The sequence below is a fragment of the Diceros bicornis genome, chromosome 19 (genome assembly GCF_020826845.1).
Source record: "Diceros bicornis minor isolate mBicDic1 chromosome 19, mDicBic1.mat.cur, whole genome shotgun sequence".
Lineage (NCBI taxonomy): Eukaryota > Metazoa > Chordata > Mammalia > Perissodactyla > Rhinocerotidae > Diceros > Diceros bicornis.
Window position 1 is genome coordinate 1,201,921 of NC_080758.1, and position 16,838 is coordinate 1,218,758.

Here is a 16,838-nt window from a genome sequence, read left to right on the forward strand (position 1 = left end):
TGATGGTGGTCCCCACCTTCAGGGCCGTGCGTGCATCACAGGGAAGTTAGGGACAAGCTTAACCAAGTGCAAGGACATTAAGACTCAGGGTCAACCAGTTTTTAAAACAGATCTTTGGAGGTGGGCCCCAGCCCTGTGACTCCAGCCAGCCTGCAGCGCTGGGTGGGCGGCTCAGAGAAGGGGGTATACCTGCTGCAGGTGCTTGCTGAGGGGCCCTCGCTCTTCACGCAGGTGTTCTGAGCATGGACGCCGGGCCAGGCCCCGAGCTGGCCCCGGGGGCCCTCACTCTCAGGGGCTCCACGTGTGACTCTAGAAGGCTGCTGCAGCAGATCTCCCACCCCCGTGAAGGACACAGCCAGCACGCAAAGGCTGGGAACGTGGGGACACGTGGCAACGACTGGATTTCTGACCACATTCTGCTTCTACCCACTGCCGCCTCCTCACACACCCTCCTCCACCCCCATCCACCCTCCACACAGCAGCCTATCGAACTGGGCCATGTCACACCACGTGGAAACCCTCCGGAGGCTTCTCACCCACTTAGAACAAAACCTAAAATATCCCTGCACCCCAGGGGCTGGCCTTCCCCCGCCCAGCCTTCTCCGTGCCTTCGTCAGTCAGCCATGCTCACCTCAGGCCTCTGCACTGTCTCTGCCCAGGCTTCCCATGCCCAGCTCCATACACGCTCACTGAACAGATTGCTCTCCTTCAGTCCACATCTGATGCTCAAGGGGACAGAAAGGTGGTGTTGAGAGAGATGTATGCCCCCAAACAGGCCCCGCCCACAGCCAAGAGCAGCCTGGGGACTGCTGCTGAACTCTTTGCACCAACAGTAATCCACTGTCTTCCTGGTCGTTCATGTCCACCCCTGCACGAGGCTCACCGTGATAATTTTAGACAAAGACGAGAATCACGGTGTAGGGGACTTTTGTCACTTGACTACCCAAAGTCCCTTTCCTCCTGGAGCTGACATTCTGGGGCAGGCAGGCAAAGCACAAAAAGGACAATAAAAAGGTAGGGAAGGGTTGTTTCTGCAAATAGACTGGCCTAGAGCATCCCTGAAAAGACATGTGAGCGAAGCCTGAATGAAGTGAAGGAGCAAGCCGGTTGGTGGGGCAGGGGCCACACCGCTCAGGTGCACAGACCTAGAGGCCAGCTCCAGGACCACAGAGGGCCCGGGGGACGGAGGAGGGGGAGAAGGGAAACGAGGTCAAAGTGGTGGGGCAGCACAGGCCCCGCAGGCGTTGGAGGCCAAGTAGAGACCAGTCAGGGCTCTGAGGCTGGAAGCCACCAGATTGTCATGGGACACCCCTGGCTGCTGTCTGGACAGCTTAGGGGGCCAGGGTGAAGGCAGGGAGGACAAGACCACTGTACCACTGTGTACTCCAGGACCAAGGTGAGGGGGACTCCGGCCAGGATGAGAGCAGTGGGGCCAAGAGGTGCCCGGTGCACCGTGGTTGTGAGGAGGGCCAGGAGAGGGCTCCAGGGCGAGCCTTGGACACCTTCCCAAGACCCCGAGCTCATCGGGGCTCCCAGTCCTCACTAAGGTGGAAGGTTCGGGTGGCAGCCAGAGCTGCTAGACTAAGTGTCACAATCCAAAGGGTGCTGGCAGTGGCCAGGGTGGACACACCCTGTCCAGGCTTCTAGTTGATTCTGTGAGCTAACCCATATCCAACCAACAAACTGTCCTTGAGCTTCAAGGTAGAAAATGACTGGGTGGGATATGTACAGAGAGAATTACAGCAGACAGTTTAACACCTGGTTTTCGAGAGATGGAGGGCTGCTGTTGGCGACAGAGCTGTCAAAGCCACACCCACTGGCTTAGGGTGTTGGTTCCCCCTTCTTGTTTGGGGCCTGCCCGCCTAATGTCTATTTACTTCCAGTGCTGCTGCACGGAGACAGGCCATAAAGGTTTTTTTTAAAGCTAATTCACACCTCACTGCTTACTTTGTAACCTCTCCTTCCTCAGCCCCCAGAGCCATCCCTTCTGTGCAGCATGATGGAGGCAAAGCACAGACGCGGCCATTACACCTCGTATAGCTTTTCACAAAATGCAGACCGGCCAGACCAGGGCCTGGGTCTCCCCTGGTGCCCCGTCCCATCACCTCTGCACCCATCACCTCTGCCCCCCATCACCTCTGCACCCCCATCACCTCTGTCCCCCGTCGCCTCTGTCCCCCTTCACTTCTGCCCCCCCACATCACCTCTGCCCCCCCATCACCTCTGCTCTCCACATCACCTCTGGCCCCCGTCACCTCTGCCCCCTTTGCAGCCAAACAGGCACAATTCTTCCTCCTAAAGATGAGGAGTCCATAAGCAAGACTGATAAATGACCTTTCCCTGCTGTTACTGACAGGGGAGATTAAGAAACATGCTCCCAGCTCCGGGCACAATTTGCAGGAACTGACTAACGGGGTGAGGCAGCCACCTTTGGATCGGAATTATCTTTTAAGCAGTAGAGGAAAACAAGGACAAAGAACTGTGTACAACTTCACTGGGAACCAGAAAGATAGACTTGATGGCGGTATCAAATGGATTTGGTCTGTATAGGCTCTAAATGTGGAATACCTGAAGGTTCTGGAAGACTTCTCTCTTTTCAAAGTGCTGGTGAGCTCACTATGTGAATCTTACCAACACTGCTCTCAACACTCCTGTTTTATACTAAGAACACAACTGGAACGCCCAGGGATTAAGGGCTCACCAGTCCACGAAGTGTGTGGCCAAGCAGGGACCAGCACCCTGTCCCCTCACCTGAGTCAGTGTGGTCAACAGCCCTCCATGCTTCTGGCTGACCACCCCCCACCTCCCTCCCTGGACCCTCCAGCCCTGGTGTGGGAATCCTTGGTGACAGCTCAGCTTGCTTCACTTTCAAAAGCTAGTTGGGAAGATGATGATTGTCAAACACCATGATCTGTAGGAGAGAAAACCAACCTCGCTTGCACGAGCAAAGCGCACAGACGTGCCTACAGGGAGCGAGAAGTCGCAGCCAGGCAGAGAAGGCATCGACCAGCAGCAGCTCGTCACCTCCCTCTGGTTACTAAGCTCACTCATTCCACCCCAAAACACACAGAACATCTCTGAATCCGGGCAGTCACGCGCAGGACAGCCAACAGTGGCATCCTAGTGTCTTCCTCTCCCAAACTCCCAGGGCGAGTCAGAGTCTCACCACGCAGTGTGGTAGCCTGACTGCTCAGCACCCACAGCCAGGCAGGAGGGCTGCCACTGTGACGTGCATTTAAAAATGCAGCCATTCGGAAAGGCCCAGGTGGACAAACTCCACTCCCCTCTAGTTAGTCCTTCACTAATCCTTTTGGATAGAGCTGGGTATCAATGAGTCTGATAGACTGTCTTCTGTACCACAGTCAGACTGGACCTGTGAACCTGGCCTTCCAGCTAGGAGACTTCCACACACTGCAGAGGAGTCCAAGCCCCACACCTTACTTCACACCCCCTGCAGTGACGAACTCGCCCACCTGCTGACACAGGGATGCTGTGACCCATGATCCCAGACCACCCCTCCCGGCCCCACCAAGGACCTCACCCCACCAGGGCTATGGCTCGGCCTAGGTTCCACCGAGCTGTGGCCAGTCTCCTGCCATGATAAACAGCTCAGGATACCCCACCAGCAGAGTCACCCATCGTGGAAGTCTGCCACAGCTAGTTATATGCCAAAGGCCCATCCAAACACTGTGTTCCACATGTGTAAGTAAACTCACCACGAGGAAGGGAAAAGGACTTTGATGGCATCTTGGAGTTACGGCAGGTGCCGAGCACCTCAGACTGTCGTTGAGTACAACCCAGGTGCTCCGGGTACCCGTGTTCCCAGCGCTCTGCGTGGGTGCATGACCAAGAGCCAACGCGTCCCTCCTGCAAGGTGGGGAGTGCGGGCATGAAGAATGGCATAGGTGTCATTGCCGTGTGGGGACAGCGATGGCAGAGGCTCCTTTCCCCGTTCTCCGACATGCCTACACTCCACAGTTCCACTGCTCCAGCACAAGGTGTCCTCACGCCTGGACCCCACTAGAAGGTACTGGAAAGCTGTCACTCCAAGTCGGTCAAGTGCCCTACAACTACCTTTCACATGTGAAGACGCTAACGGCCCTGAGAGTACGGGACCCACGCCCGGATGCACACGGAACAAGCATTACGGTGAGGACCCTGGGGCTCGCTGGAGCAGTCCCTCTACTGTGAATGTTTGGAAACTTTCACAAACAAAAGAAAATGACTTAGGCTGTTCCAGTTCAGCTTAAAATCATGTGATGGGGAGCACAAATAGTTCTATTTCCTTCACAAAAATGAAAGGTAAATGCCACAACTCTAGAGGACAGACGACAGGTTTCAAACTAAAACACACATGTGAGCAGACATGCATGAACCAGACAAGACAAGGTGCGGGCGAGAGCCGGGATAGTGCAACAGCAAAGCATCAAGTAGTGAACCCAGTGTCCCTCCACCCTTCCAAGTCCCACAGGCCAACTTGAAATAAAAGGGCATTAGGGTATTGAAGTCTTTGTTCTTATTAGGATATCTTTGCGGAAGAAAAGAAAGAGCTTTCAGATGACCACTCTGAGAAAAATGTGAAAACTTTTACTATGAAATTAAGAACAGGCAGCAAAAGCAACCCATTTTGCATTTTTCAAAAGATGCTGGTGGGGGCAGTGCATATCTGCCCCACAGGAATAAAGCAGGGCTACAGAATCAGAGGAGTACAAAGGGACTACAGCAGGTGACGGTCCCATACAGGATTTCACAGGACTGATGCTGACAGTACAACTTACTACAAATCCAAAAAAGCAGTACATACTTCTGAAATAAAAATATACCCGTTGTAAAAGACAACACTCGTGGTGTCAGTGAAACACGTCAGAGCCGCACTTCTCCAGGCTGAGGAGGACATGGCGTCCTACTACGTCCGACTGGATGTCTTCGGTCGGCAGAAAAGCAGACAGACCACTGCATTCACCTGACGCTTTTACTCTGGTCTTTTGTTCATAATGAGATTGACGGTAACAACCCGGAAGGGAGTCCTGCTCCATTATCCCGAAGACGTCATTGTCTTTAACATAAAATGTGTACGATTCTTTCTGACACCCCTGGTTCCGCCACCCCCCAAAGCTAATAGTGTACAGAAACAGGAAAGTAAAGACATCACACGGCCTTAGAAAAAGTGTCCTCAACCTGTTTTCTCCACACGTCTTCAGAGCGCGTCTTGACTGGACGAAAGGAATGGCCTCCGTGTCTCTCGCTCACGGGTCTTCAGTCACGTGCGGGGAGGCTTTCATCTCAAATACCAGACCCAAGAAGCACGTGCCTTTTCTAGAACCTGGAAACCTTAATTCAAACGGCAAAATACAACAGTTCTCATTTGCTTTGCAACAATCCCTATACTTCAGAGAGATTCCAAACAAGGGGTTACTCCTCACACAACTTCATGATAACAGGAACATAGAGTACCAGAATATTCTCAGATTTTATTTATTTCAAGGCACTTTCCACAAGAAAGCGTAAAAAGAAGAAATAAACTACCTCTGTAACACATTACATTTTAATAAACAACAGCGAAATCCAAATGAGACGAAGCAGAAAAATCAAATTATACATAATGTTCATTATCTCGAAATGGCTTTAGCTTGCTTGCTGAAAAAACAGAGACTGCAAAAAGGTGGCAAAAAGGAAAAGTCTGAAAAGCCACTCCCTTTGGAGGAAATTTCTAGTCCACTAACAGATCCTTGGAAAAGTAACTAAACCTCTTAAACCAGAGTGAAGAAAAGAATAACAGCTGAATCCTTCGAGTCCACCAACACCAAGCTCACGCTGGTTTTCAGCACTGGCTACGAAGCTACTCACTGAACCGGGAAAGGAAACACCAACGCCGAGTCTTACCGCCACTTCCTGACATGTCATGCACACGACAAAACCCACCCAGGTGCCGGGAGTCTGTGGATAACTCCTGCCAGCTGGGCTCCCCATTACTACACCCCTCACACCCTCTAATTTGGAGAATACGTCCAATTGATCGCATATTGGTTATGCAGGTAAATGGTCTTATGCACACTCACCATACAAGAGAAGTAGGAACATGCTGAATTATCTGGTGCTTTTCAAAGTATCTCTACCTCTCTCCTAAGGTTCTTCTTCCAGCTTCTGCTATATTTAACTATTAGTTACCTGAAGATTAAAACTCTCTTTCCCTCTAACTTATTTTTATCCTCAAAACTCAGAGGAAATGATGCTAAAAAAAGGTCACATCTGAAGACGACTAGGGAGACAGTTGAAACACACCACTTCTGGGATAAGGGGAGGACCCCCTTCACCTTCCCCATATGAACCGGGCAGCACGAAGGGGAAGTCTGGAGGCCACGGTGGTCGGCAGGTGCCACAGCAGTTCACCAGGTTGCTGTGACCGAATGACAGCCACCACCTGGGGAAGGTAAATGCTGCCCACAGCTCCTGCCCATGAACAGCAGCGCCCTCATAGACCCCCAGTGCAGGCAGAGGACAGCCGCACCACAGACACTGCAAGCTAGAGCCTCAGGGTACAGGGAGGACTGGACAAAGACGGCCCCAGGAATCAGAGGCGGGCCACCTGACCTACATGAGTAGCCGCAAGCTGCCTAACCTTGCTTGTCAAAGCAAACTGACTCCTCCAAATTCAGCTGCTAGTGGCATTTCTCTCCACCAAGCTCTGGGTACCAGAACACCCTGCCCCAGCACAAGGAATCCGCCGAGGGAGAACTGAGTCACAGCCGCCCTGGCAGCTGGAAGCCCCCACCTGAGGACGTGCAGAAGCCCTCAGAGGCAAGAGGAGCTCCATGCTCTTGGACACTGTCATCACCATCTCAGGACTCGTCCCGAGGGGTTAGTGGTTCTGTAAAGATCCACAAAATCAAGTCCTAGCACCATCGCCCAGTGACACTCTGCCATGAATTCAAACACACGTTTGCACCCCGAATTACAAGGGCACTCGGTCTCACTGGCTGCCACTTCCAAGCTCCCCACTGGGCAGGGGTCACCTGAGGCTGACCACGTACTCCCAGCCAAGGACTCCACCACACCAAGGCACACAGCCATCAGCACTGGCCCCCCTCCCTCTTGGAAGTCCACTCCAGGCATACAGGGCTGGCAAAGTGCCCTCCAGCTGCAGGCACCAATGTGAGTGCCAGCACAACAGGGAAGTCAGCCCCCAAAACAAGAGGTCTGTTTGAGACGACTGAAACTTTTCAGAGGCCATTTTGGTCATTCTTGAAATCAAAGAGAAACCTTTATTTTCATCAAAACTGCCTAGAAGAGATGGTTCATTGATCCACTAGGAAAGTCTCTCACCACGTACAGCACCAAAATATATATTTAAAAAATTAAAAAACACACAGCCCGCCCTCACACACACACCTCCCCAAAAGCCACACAACGCAGACCAAAAGGGAAAACACATCAAACTCAATACCATCACACAAAACAAGTGTCTGAATTAGGATTTACAAATTTATATAGTCTTTCCTATGAAAAAGCAAAAACCAAGGGGGTAAGGAGAAACTCCCACGTGAGGGCCTGAGGAGACTCAGAGAAGTGAGGACACGTGCTGTTGCCCACGTGCCCGCAGAGAGCAGAGGGACCGCCAGTGCTGCTCGTGTACTTGGTGGAGCCCGAGTGTAGCCGCAGTCCCCAGGAACTCAGCTCTCGACGCAAAGGAACCCTTCAGCAGCCACCACACCGTGCCAGGAGCACAGTGCCAGCCACTGGCACCTCCAGACGCGCCGCAGGCAGAGGCGGATCAGACTGCCAGAGACAGTGTCTTCCACTGCGAGTCTTCCAGCGCTTCAAAAGGCCATTTTTCCCTTTAAAAAAGATGCCGGGTCAAAAAAAAGTAAGAGGGGGAAAGAGTTCTCTACTGCAGTAAAAATCTTTTAGTCGCAGACGGGCCAACGAGCCCGCTGGGTGAGGCGCGGCGTCCACCACACAGACTCTACTTGGGCTCCTCAATCACACCTTTGCTGAGGTCTGTCATTTTGGGATATTTTACTTTCTTCTGGTCCAGCTCATTCTGAGCCCAAAGGAGTAGTTTCAGTAATTTTGCCAGCTTGGGTGTTGACTCACGATTTTCATAATCTAGAACAGCCTGGTTAACTTCACTCCACACCTAGAAAATAAATACGTCCAATAAAAACCACCACACATGCAGAGCACCAGCAAAAGAGTCTGTTACAATATGCATTTTATACCTCTCAGAAACCATTTTTACACGAGAAGCTGGTGACCTATTTAAGCAAACAAGAAGCCGGAATCCGTGAGGCACTCTGGAGGAGCTGGAACACACACTCCTCGCCCAAAGGAGCTCACGGTCTGCTCGGCGATGCCACACCTGGCCTGGAGGGTGGTTACATGCCAAGAGCCAGGGAGAGAGGAAAGACCAGGGCGAGGGGGATAGGAGGTCCATCCCAGCAAGCCTCAAGGACACCTGGAGTGGACCTTGGGGCCGCACTCCTTCCAGCACAGTGGAGGGCGAGGGAGACAAGGGAGCTGCTTCTGGGAGTCGCGCCACCACGTGGGCTGGAACATAGAAGTAGCAGTGAGGAGAGGAAGCTTCAGAAGCGAATACGGGATTTTAAGTAAAAAACACTTAGAACACCTATCTCTAAGAGTCTCCAAATAAACAGGAAGAAGGTTAAGATAAATGAGAAAAATTGGCAAAAAGGCTTGAATATTATAAAGTCAGACATTCTGCTGTTCCTAGTTTAACACAATAAAAGATTAAAAATTAGAGAAGAATTGATGCTGTCACACCATACATGCCCAGAAATTATGTGTCTCTCATTCTACACCACAAATTCACCACACATTGTTTGTTGAAAATTCCATTAAGGGTGAAAAGGAAGACTTTCCTTTCACGGATCTTTACCTTCTGTCTCTGCATCATATTCAGGAGGTCTCCGAAGGGTGACTCTTCAGGGTTATCGAAGGCCAGCAGGGCCAGCGTGCGCTCCATTTCTGTCAGGCACTCTCTGCTCTCCTCGCCTTGCTCCGCCAACTGGGTCTGGGCGAACTCCAGCGCCGCCTCTGTCTCACGCTGGCGGATCAGCTCGATCAGGTGCTGTTGCTAGTCATGGGTAAAGGCAGACAGGCTCACACACCACACACCCAGGCAAGCGATACCCGGCGAGGGGCATTTGTTTCTGTCCATCTTAAAGGACAATTTCCTAGCATCTCTGAGTCACTAAATTTGCATTTTTAAAGCAAGAACTGGCTTCTGAAATACGTAAGACAACAGCTAACTCAAACCCCTCCCCCACATAAATTAAAACAATATTCTATTAATGCAGATTAGCCTCATTACTTCTGAATCGTTGCAAATAATCTTAACGAGTGTCTACGAACCAGATGCCTCTCAACCGAAACTCACTTGCAGGTGGAAGTACAGATACCGGTTCGTGTCCAGGAGTTCTGGATGGAGGCTGTTGATCAACGCAATAGCCTCCTGAATCTGGCCTTTCAGGATCATCTCACGGATTTTGATTCGCTCGTCAAGTGTTTCTAGATCCACACTAGGTTCGATCCCGGATTCCATTCGAAACTTTTCTGCTGCCTCCTTAAAGCCCTCTGAAAATGAAAACCATCTTCACTGCTTGGAAAGCTAGCAAGACATTAACACAAAGCCTTTTATCTCTAGAAAGCCCGTTTGCCTAGAGTAAGTCCCCTCCAACTTGACCCCTGCTCGTTCTTTGGGATTTGTTATCAACAGCTTTGTGATAAACTAGTCATGCCCGTGAGATACAGAGAATGAGAAGAGTGTACTCATTCCTCTCTACTCCATCCAAACAAACTCTAACCCACCAGCTACAGGGGAGAATGAATGCTAGGAAGCCCAATGTGTTGATGTGGGCTCCTTGAAGAAGGCTGCAATTCCAGGTAGGACGCAGAGAAACTGCAGATCTGGTCTAGGTGAGGCAAGACACACTGGCTATGCCCTCACAGTCGATAGGGACCTGCCACTCCCACCTTTAATGAGTCGACAATTCTCTTCAACATCAAAGCAGCGTTATGTGCCTCTCTCTACACACACACTCACACGCACAGCTATAGGCTGATATTTCCTCATCACCTTTCAAAAAAGGTCTTAACAGAGACTAACTGGGCATCGGGTACTGGGAACTAGTAGGAAGGAGACTTCCACCTTTTGGAAACATCTGGATTCTCTCACCACGTACAGAACTGCCCTTTCCTCTCCCACGTCAAGGAGAACTGAGTATCAGCCAGAGAGCACTTTTCTTTCCTTCCTAGGCTTGTGCCCTTCTCCCTTCCTCTTTTCAGTTGGGCACACCTTCTAGAAACAGTCCAGTATAATCTACCAGACTGGCCAGAAGAGATCAATTATTTGGGTTTTAAATGTACTTCACAACATTCTTAATTATCTTAATTAACGGTAAGAATGTCAGAGGCCAAAAACAGGTTTTTGCCTTAGGTCTCAGAGACCCGGAATAATCTCATCTCCAGAAGAGGGTACCTTCCTCACGATCATTTACTAAGTTAGCACCACGTTTGTACAATGCCTGAACACAATGTATCTTTATCATGGAACTTCAGTGGTAAAATTCTGATTGTGTGTACAAAGAGGGAGAATTACCTGTGACCAGGTAGTTCATGATGAGACGGTTCATGTCTGCTCGCTGCACATGTAAGTTATTGAGTTTCTCCATCCACTCATCTTTTGTGATTTCATCGGGTTTTTCTGCGTAACTCATTCTGATTTATTTCTACAGGAAAAAAAATATTTTAAGAATCAGTGAAGAATTCTATGACAATTGTGCTCATTTCAGAAATAAACACAGTGACATACTAAAAAGTAAAAGGGAGTGGGAAGATAATTTAAATCTGGAAAACAGCAAGCGCAAAGGGCCTGAGACCTGAGACCAGAAAGAAGGCTGGGGTGTTTAGAAGGCAGGATGAATGCAAGAAAGAGCCAAGGGTCTCAGAACTAAGAGGTCAAGAGGTTGGCTGGGGTCAGACTGAGTAAGGACTTACAGGCTGAGGGAGGAGTGTAGACAGATTCTCCTCTACGTGCAAAGGGCAGCTGTGAGAGGTATAAACTAAAGGATTACACACTTGTCTTATGTGCTCAAAAGAAGCCTGCAACTGTATACCCACCACACTGACAAAAATTACCAGTGTTAACAGAGATAGGGAGTTCTCTTGAACTCTTTACACTGCTGTCAGAACAGACTGGTGCTGCAAAAACTTTTGGCATTCCTTGTAAAGCCGAACACGTATGCTCCTTGCAGCCTAGCAAATCTACTCCTGTTAGATTGAGACCCTCAAAAACTCATCATACATCAAACACAGACAAGACTGTCTAAAGAAACTGTTCAAAATGGCAAAAATGTGGAAGACACCCACCCAGATGTTCATTTAAACAGCAGCATGGACAAGGAACTGTGGTTCACAGAACCAAAATCCCAAGCCCAAAATCCTGGGGCAGATATGTTTCAGAATTCAGAATTCTGCAGACTGCACAAACACTATATGGCACACTTTACCATACAGTATATGACATCCTCATTGGGGTCTGGGGCAGCACCTATAATCAAATATCATTTCTTCAACGAAATGTACGTGTACTCAAACTGAGTGGAATAGAGACTATTACACAGTCTTTACCAGGTCAGGGTTTACCATCAAATAGGTTAAAAACAAAAACAAAAACCTGTGCTTTTCAGAGCTATTTGGATTTTAGCATTGCTGAGAAGGGATTGTGATCATGTATTCACATAACAGAATTCACTAAAGCAGTTAAAGCAACACAGCCACATGATGACCCTTAGAAACGAGCTGGATCAATCAAGCATGTTGCAGCAGGGGCCCAAGTGTGGCAGACACTTTTGTAAAGAACAAAAACAAGACAAACTACATAATACATGCTTTGGCAATAAATACATATGGGCCAAAACTGTTCTGTTGTTGCTTTAAGTAAGGGTATGAAACACAAAACTAAGGAGGTGTTACTGTGGGAGGAGGGGGAGACAGGTGCCCACCCTGGGAGCACCTGCTGGGTTCCTGAGATGGGTGGTGAGCCCATCGCTGCCCACTTCATTTTCCTCCTCTGACATATACATCATGGATACTACTACATATAGCTAAGTACCTGCTAAACTGCTGAATAAGTAAAAGACGGCAAATGTGGGGTGGTGAGAGCTGAGCAGGAAGACGGGCAAAGAGCCACCCAAACAAGAGAGGGGAGCAGCAGAAGAGCTAGAGACACAGCAGATGGAGATTCTGTGGACACGGAGCAATGGGCCTTGCTGCTGGACTGAATGTGGAGGGATAAAAAAATGGGAAGACCTGAGGGCGATGGATGGGAGGTTTCAAGCTTGAGGTCTTGGAGGATGGAGCCACAGATGAGGGCGAAGGACCGGGAGAGGAACAGGTTTGAGGAGCAAGGCAAGTCTGGGCTATTACACATGCAGCTGGAGAAGTCAAGCAGGCACCTGGATTACAGGTCCCGAGCTCAGTGCTGGAAACATTAATTAGGGCAACATCTGCCAAAAAATGATAGGGAAAGCCAAGAGCTGGGCAAAGATCACCAAGGGAGATAGTGTGGGCAGGGAAGCAAAGGGGCACAAGACAAAGTCCTCAGGTACTTGGAGGACCCGCGACCTTAGAGATCAGCCCAGGGGGAGGCGCAGCAGAAGAAAACTCGCAGGGCAGGCAAAACCAAGAGACGCTGTCCTGCACAAAATACCCATTTCTCTGCTGCGGCCCACTGCACCACTCATTCAGGCCCTATTCTGATTCCCAGACAACAATTCAAGGTAACCGAGAACTAAGAAGGCACCTTCTCTCAGCGTCCACTGTAACCAGCAATCACCCCAGTACCACTCCCTGGCGTGGAGAGCGACTTTGCAAAGCAACCCCTTTGGAGAACTGGCCCGTTCTGTTTTGCGCAGGAAAAACTCGGCTGTTAAATATTCAATGTTTGATTCAAATCAAACATCCCAATTCTGAAGTCACGCAACCAGCCATGCACGTCCTGGCGAGCGCAGTCCCTGCTGAAGGGATTCTGCGATAACCTCGTTCTCTTCGCAGACACACATGTGCGACATCTCCAGTAACCACCGCCATTCCGGCTGGCGGCCCTTCCGAGCGCCGAACCTCCACTTGAACGCCCTCCCTCTGAGACCACACCGAGCCAAGCGCCCGCTCCACCGGCATGGCCCACCGCGACCGAGGAGAAACGGCAGTCTGACTGCAGGTCCGGAGAACGCCGCCTCCCCCGGGAACTCGCCCGATTCTGACACCTGCGGGGACCTGTGACCCCGTAAGGCCCGAGCGCGGTCCAGCGGCCTCGGGGGAAAGCCCCGGCGGCGCGGGGACCCGGGCCCGGCCCCTCCCGCGTCTCCTCCCCGGCCCCTCCCCGGCCCCCGCCCCGGTCTCCTCCCGCCCGGGTCTCCTCCCCCGTCCGCCGCGCTCCCGCCGAGACGCTCGGCCCGGCCGCCTGGGCCCGCCGCGGCCATCTTACCGTGCAGATCCCACCGCCCGCGCTTCGCGGTCCCCACGGCCGCTCGGGAGACCAGGCGGGCGGGGAGGGCGGCGGCGGCGGCGCCGGGGACGGGGAGGCGGAGGCGGGGGCCGCGGCGGAGGCGGGGGCGGGGAACCGGAGACCAGACGCACCGGCGGCCGCCCCCTCAGCCACTTCTCGCGAGATCGCGAGATCGCGAGCCGGCAGCCAATCAAGTGTTCCCGCGAGGGGGCGGGGCGCTGCGGCCGCCCGGAAGCGCGGATCTCCAGCTTCCGCCCTTGCGCAGAACACCCCTCGCAGCACCCTCGCTCTACGGATTGGCGCGAGAGTCAAAAGGCGTCGGCCGCCTCTGGGCAAGATGGCTGCCGTCGAAGTGTCGTGGTGGGGGAACTTCGCGCCGGGACGGCGACGTCTAGACTGAGTCGGAGGCGAAGGTCCCAGCGTCTCTTCCGTCGTTTGTGAGCCCGGAGGGCAGGGGGTAGGGGCGGGGGACAGGTGCCGGTGCTTCGTGCCGCCCCGAGGCGGGGGTCCCCCCGACCAGGCGCCTGCCTTCGCACAGGCCTGGGAGGAGCCGCCCGAGCGCGGCCGGCGGGAGCGCTGCGTTCTGTCTGTTGAGGCGGGTCCGGGGGTTGCCCGACCGTGTCGGTGAGCGCGCGCTCGCCCGCCGCCAGATGAGTCGACAAACAGGCCCGCCCTCAGGGAGCCTCCCTCCCGGGGACCGGTGGTCCCTGCGGCCCGGTGGTCCTCCCCGCCCGGGGCCCGGTGGTCCCAAAGCCTCGCTCAGGTTGGGCAGGGGCTGCAGGCGTGTGCGACGAGGGCCCCGAGGTGCCGCGGCCGCTGCCCGGCGCCTGGACAGTCTCCCTGTGCCGGAGCTGGGTTCTGGGGGACGCAGAGACGCAGAAATACACGTTTGCGCGTTTGTTTGCTTATTATTGTTTGTCTGTTCAAGAAGAACGCAGACTCCGTCAGAGCAAGGTTTTCCCACTGCGGGAGGGTAACGTTAAAGAGTTTTAGAGCGCTTCAGGAAGGAAATTGAAGGGGCAGCCTCTTATTTCATCCGATGAAATCCGACGTCTTCCTGAATTCGAACTCAGGAGTTAGATGGTTTCGTGTGATTGCTCAAAAGTGAACTAACGCGCAAGTGTTGGCGGACTTCTCCCAGAGAGTGAGTCCAATTTGCCAAACAGGTTTGACGGTGACTACTGGTTATGGACATTTTCCGTTATTGGAATGAGCTAATTTAGCACGTGCAAAGCTTTGACACAAATCTGGTATTTAAAACGCAGGTGCAGCAGCTGTCCGTAATCACGTTCTTTGCAGCTACTTAACTCTGCAAACACATTTGGATGTCAGCTTCATAGTGTGCGAGGGGGTGCAGAGTTTCAGAATTCTTTTCAAGGGTACACAGGCAAAAAGCTTGCATGCCAGTCCTCTAAGGAGATAGAATATTCCAGTCCAGGGAGGCTTCAGCTGCGCCTTCTCTGCGGGTCATAGGTTAACGGCCCCTCCCCCCAGCAGCCAGCCGGTTACCGAGTCTTGCAGATTCTACCTCCTCCATTCTGTCTAGAGACTGGCTGACTTTTTTTTTTTTTTTTTTTTTTTTTTTTGGTGAGGGAGATTAGCTTTGAGCTAATATCCGCTACCAATCCTCTTTTTGCTCAGGAAGAGTGGCCCTGAGCTAACATCTGTGCCCATTTTATACCTGGGTTGCCTGCCACAGCATGGCTTGATGAACGGTGTGTAGGTCCCACCCAGGATCCGAACCTGCGAATCCCGGTCCGCTGGAGTGGAGTGCACAAATTTAACCACTGCACTACTGGGCTGGCCCCAACTGGCTGCTTTTTATTGTTGCCAGCCTCTCCCCTGGAACATTTAGGCTATCCGCTCTGCTCCTTGGATTGCCCTACCGGCAGTCCTGCCAGCTCCTTTCTTTTTTTTTTTTTTTTTTAATTTTATTTATTTATTTTCCCCCAAGGCCCCAGTAGATAGTTGTATGTCATAGTTGCAACTAGAATCATAGTTGCACATCCTTCTAGTTGCTGCACGTGGGACACAGCCCCAACGTGGCCAGAGAAGCGGTGCGTCGGTGCGCGCCCGGGATCCGAACCCGGGCTGCCAGCAGCGGAGCGCGCGCACCCAACCGCCAAGCCACGGGGCTAGCCCTGCCAGCTCCTTTCTGAAACCCATGCAGCAGGCAGGGTGATCTCTCCTTGTACTCCTCACACACTTCCTGGACTCCCCAGCTGCCTGTGCAAAGTGAGCGCAGCTAAAAGCAGCACCACTCCTGCCTTTTCCCTCTCCACTCCAGCCATCTCAAGCTGTTTGAGGTTCTCTCCACTCACTAGGCTCTCTCACCTCTGGGCTCTCACATAAGACCCTTGCCTAGGCTGACTTCTCAGAGTGGGAAGACTCCCTAAACAAAGCTGGATGTAGTGCCTCTCCCGTGTGCTCACGTGATGTCCTGGGTTATTCCTCTGTAGCATTCGGCACACTGATCTAGATCACTGATGCCTCCTGGGATGTCACGATTCACCACAAACGTGAGCTTCACACAAGCTGAAGCATCTAGTACATGGTAGGAGTCCGTAAACATTTGTTGAGAATGTGAAGGAATAAGCGAGTGAGTGATGATGAAGACCTTAGCTAGAAGCAGTCTCAGGGGAAACGGACAAAGGGAGGGAACACTTTCAGTCCTTGGTGAAAGTTTGTAGAGCTATGGGAGAGGAAAAGTCGAGAGTGATGCTTCGATGTGGATCCTGGTCGATGAGGTCACTGGTGGTGGCACCAACTGAGGAATAACCATCATGATGAGGAATGCGACAGTAGGAGAGGAAGGAAACATGATGAGTTCAGTGTGGACCTTGTTTAGTTTGAGGTGCCCGTGGGACACATCTAAAGCTCAAGGGAAAGATGAGAGTTTTGTGGTGACACTGTGTGAGAGGGTTGATAAATGTATTCAGAGAAAGTCCATGGAGAGGAGGAGTGGATGAAGTCCAGAATCCAGGAGGACAGCAACATGTAGCCATTAGCCAAAGAAGCTGTCTGCTGAGGCAACAGAGAAGAAACAGCCAGGGGCTTAGCAGGCTCTCCCAAAGCTGTGGGGCAGAGTTTGTAGAGGTGATTAGCATGTCAAATGTCAAATTAGCATGCTGCAGGGTGGGCCAGTGTGACATTCACCATAAACTGTCCATTTGAGTGCTTGGTGACAGAGCAAGTTCAGTGACAAGGTGGGAATGGAGAACATGAGTTGAGAGGTGAATGGGGGTGAGGTGAAGACAGCTCCTGTGTTGACCACTTTCAGAAGTGATTTGGGCCATGCGGCAGACGTGGA

At 51.9% G+C, this 16,838-nt stretch overlaps 2 protein-coding genes across 8 annotated transcripts in view; one reads left to right on the forward strand and one right to left on the reverse strand.

Annotated features, from left to right (window-relative positions):
- Positions 1 to 4,565: 4,565 nt before the first annotated feature.
- GID8 (GID complex subunit 8 homolog) lies at positions 4,566 to 13,590 on the reverse strand. 2 transcript variants are annotated; one of them, XM_058562326.1, is made up of 5 exons: positions 13,508 to 13,590; positions 10,619 to 10,748; positions 9,398 to 9,594; positions 8,897 to 9,094; positions 4,566 to 8,137 (listed from the first exon to the last, which is right to left on the reverse strand). In XM_058562326.1, exons 2-5 carry the CDS (start codon positions 10,734 to 10,736, stop codon positions 7,964 to 7,966), a joined length of 687 nt encoding a protein of 228 aa, XP_058418309.1. In that variant the 5' UTR covers positions 10,737 to 10,748; positions 13,508 to 13,590; the 3' UTR covers positions 4,566 to 7,963. The 2 variants fall into 2 exon arrangements, with proteins under 2 accessions (XP_058418309.1, XP_058418310.1); XM_058562327.1 differs by lacking the exon at positions 13,508 to 13,590 and adding an exon at positions 12,824 to 13,070.
- The window catches only part of DIDO1 (death inducer-obliterator 1), a 58,982-nt gene continuing 55,307 nt past the window's right edge, over positions 13,164 to 16,838 (forward strand). For 4 of the 6 annotated variants that reach the window (XM_058562295.1, XM_058562292.1, XM_058562298.1 and 1 more), the window contains exon 1: positions 13,860 to 13,941. The gene's annotated coding sequence lies outside the window, so the exon portion shown is untranslated. Of the gene's footprint in view, positions 13,241 to 13,859; positions 13,966 to 16,838 lie in introns of those variants that run through there. The other 2 variants (XM_058562296.1, XM_058562294.1) reach the window with 2 other exon arrangements.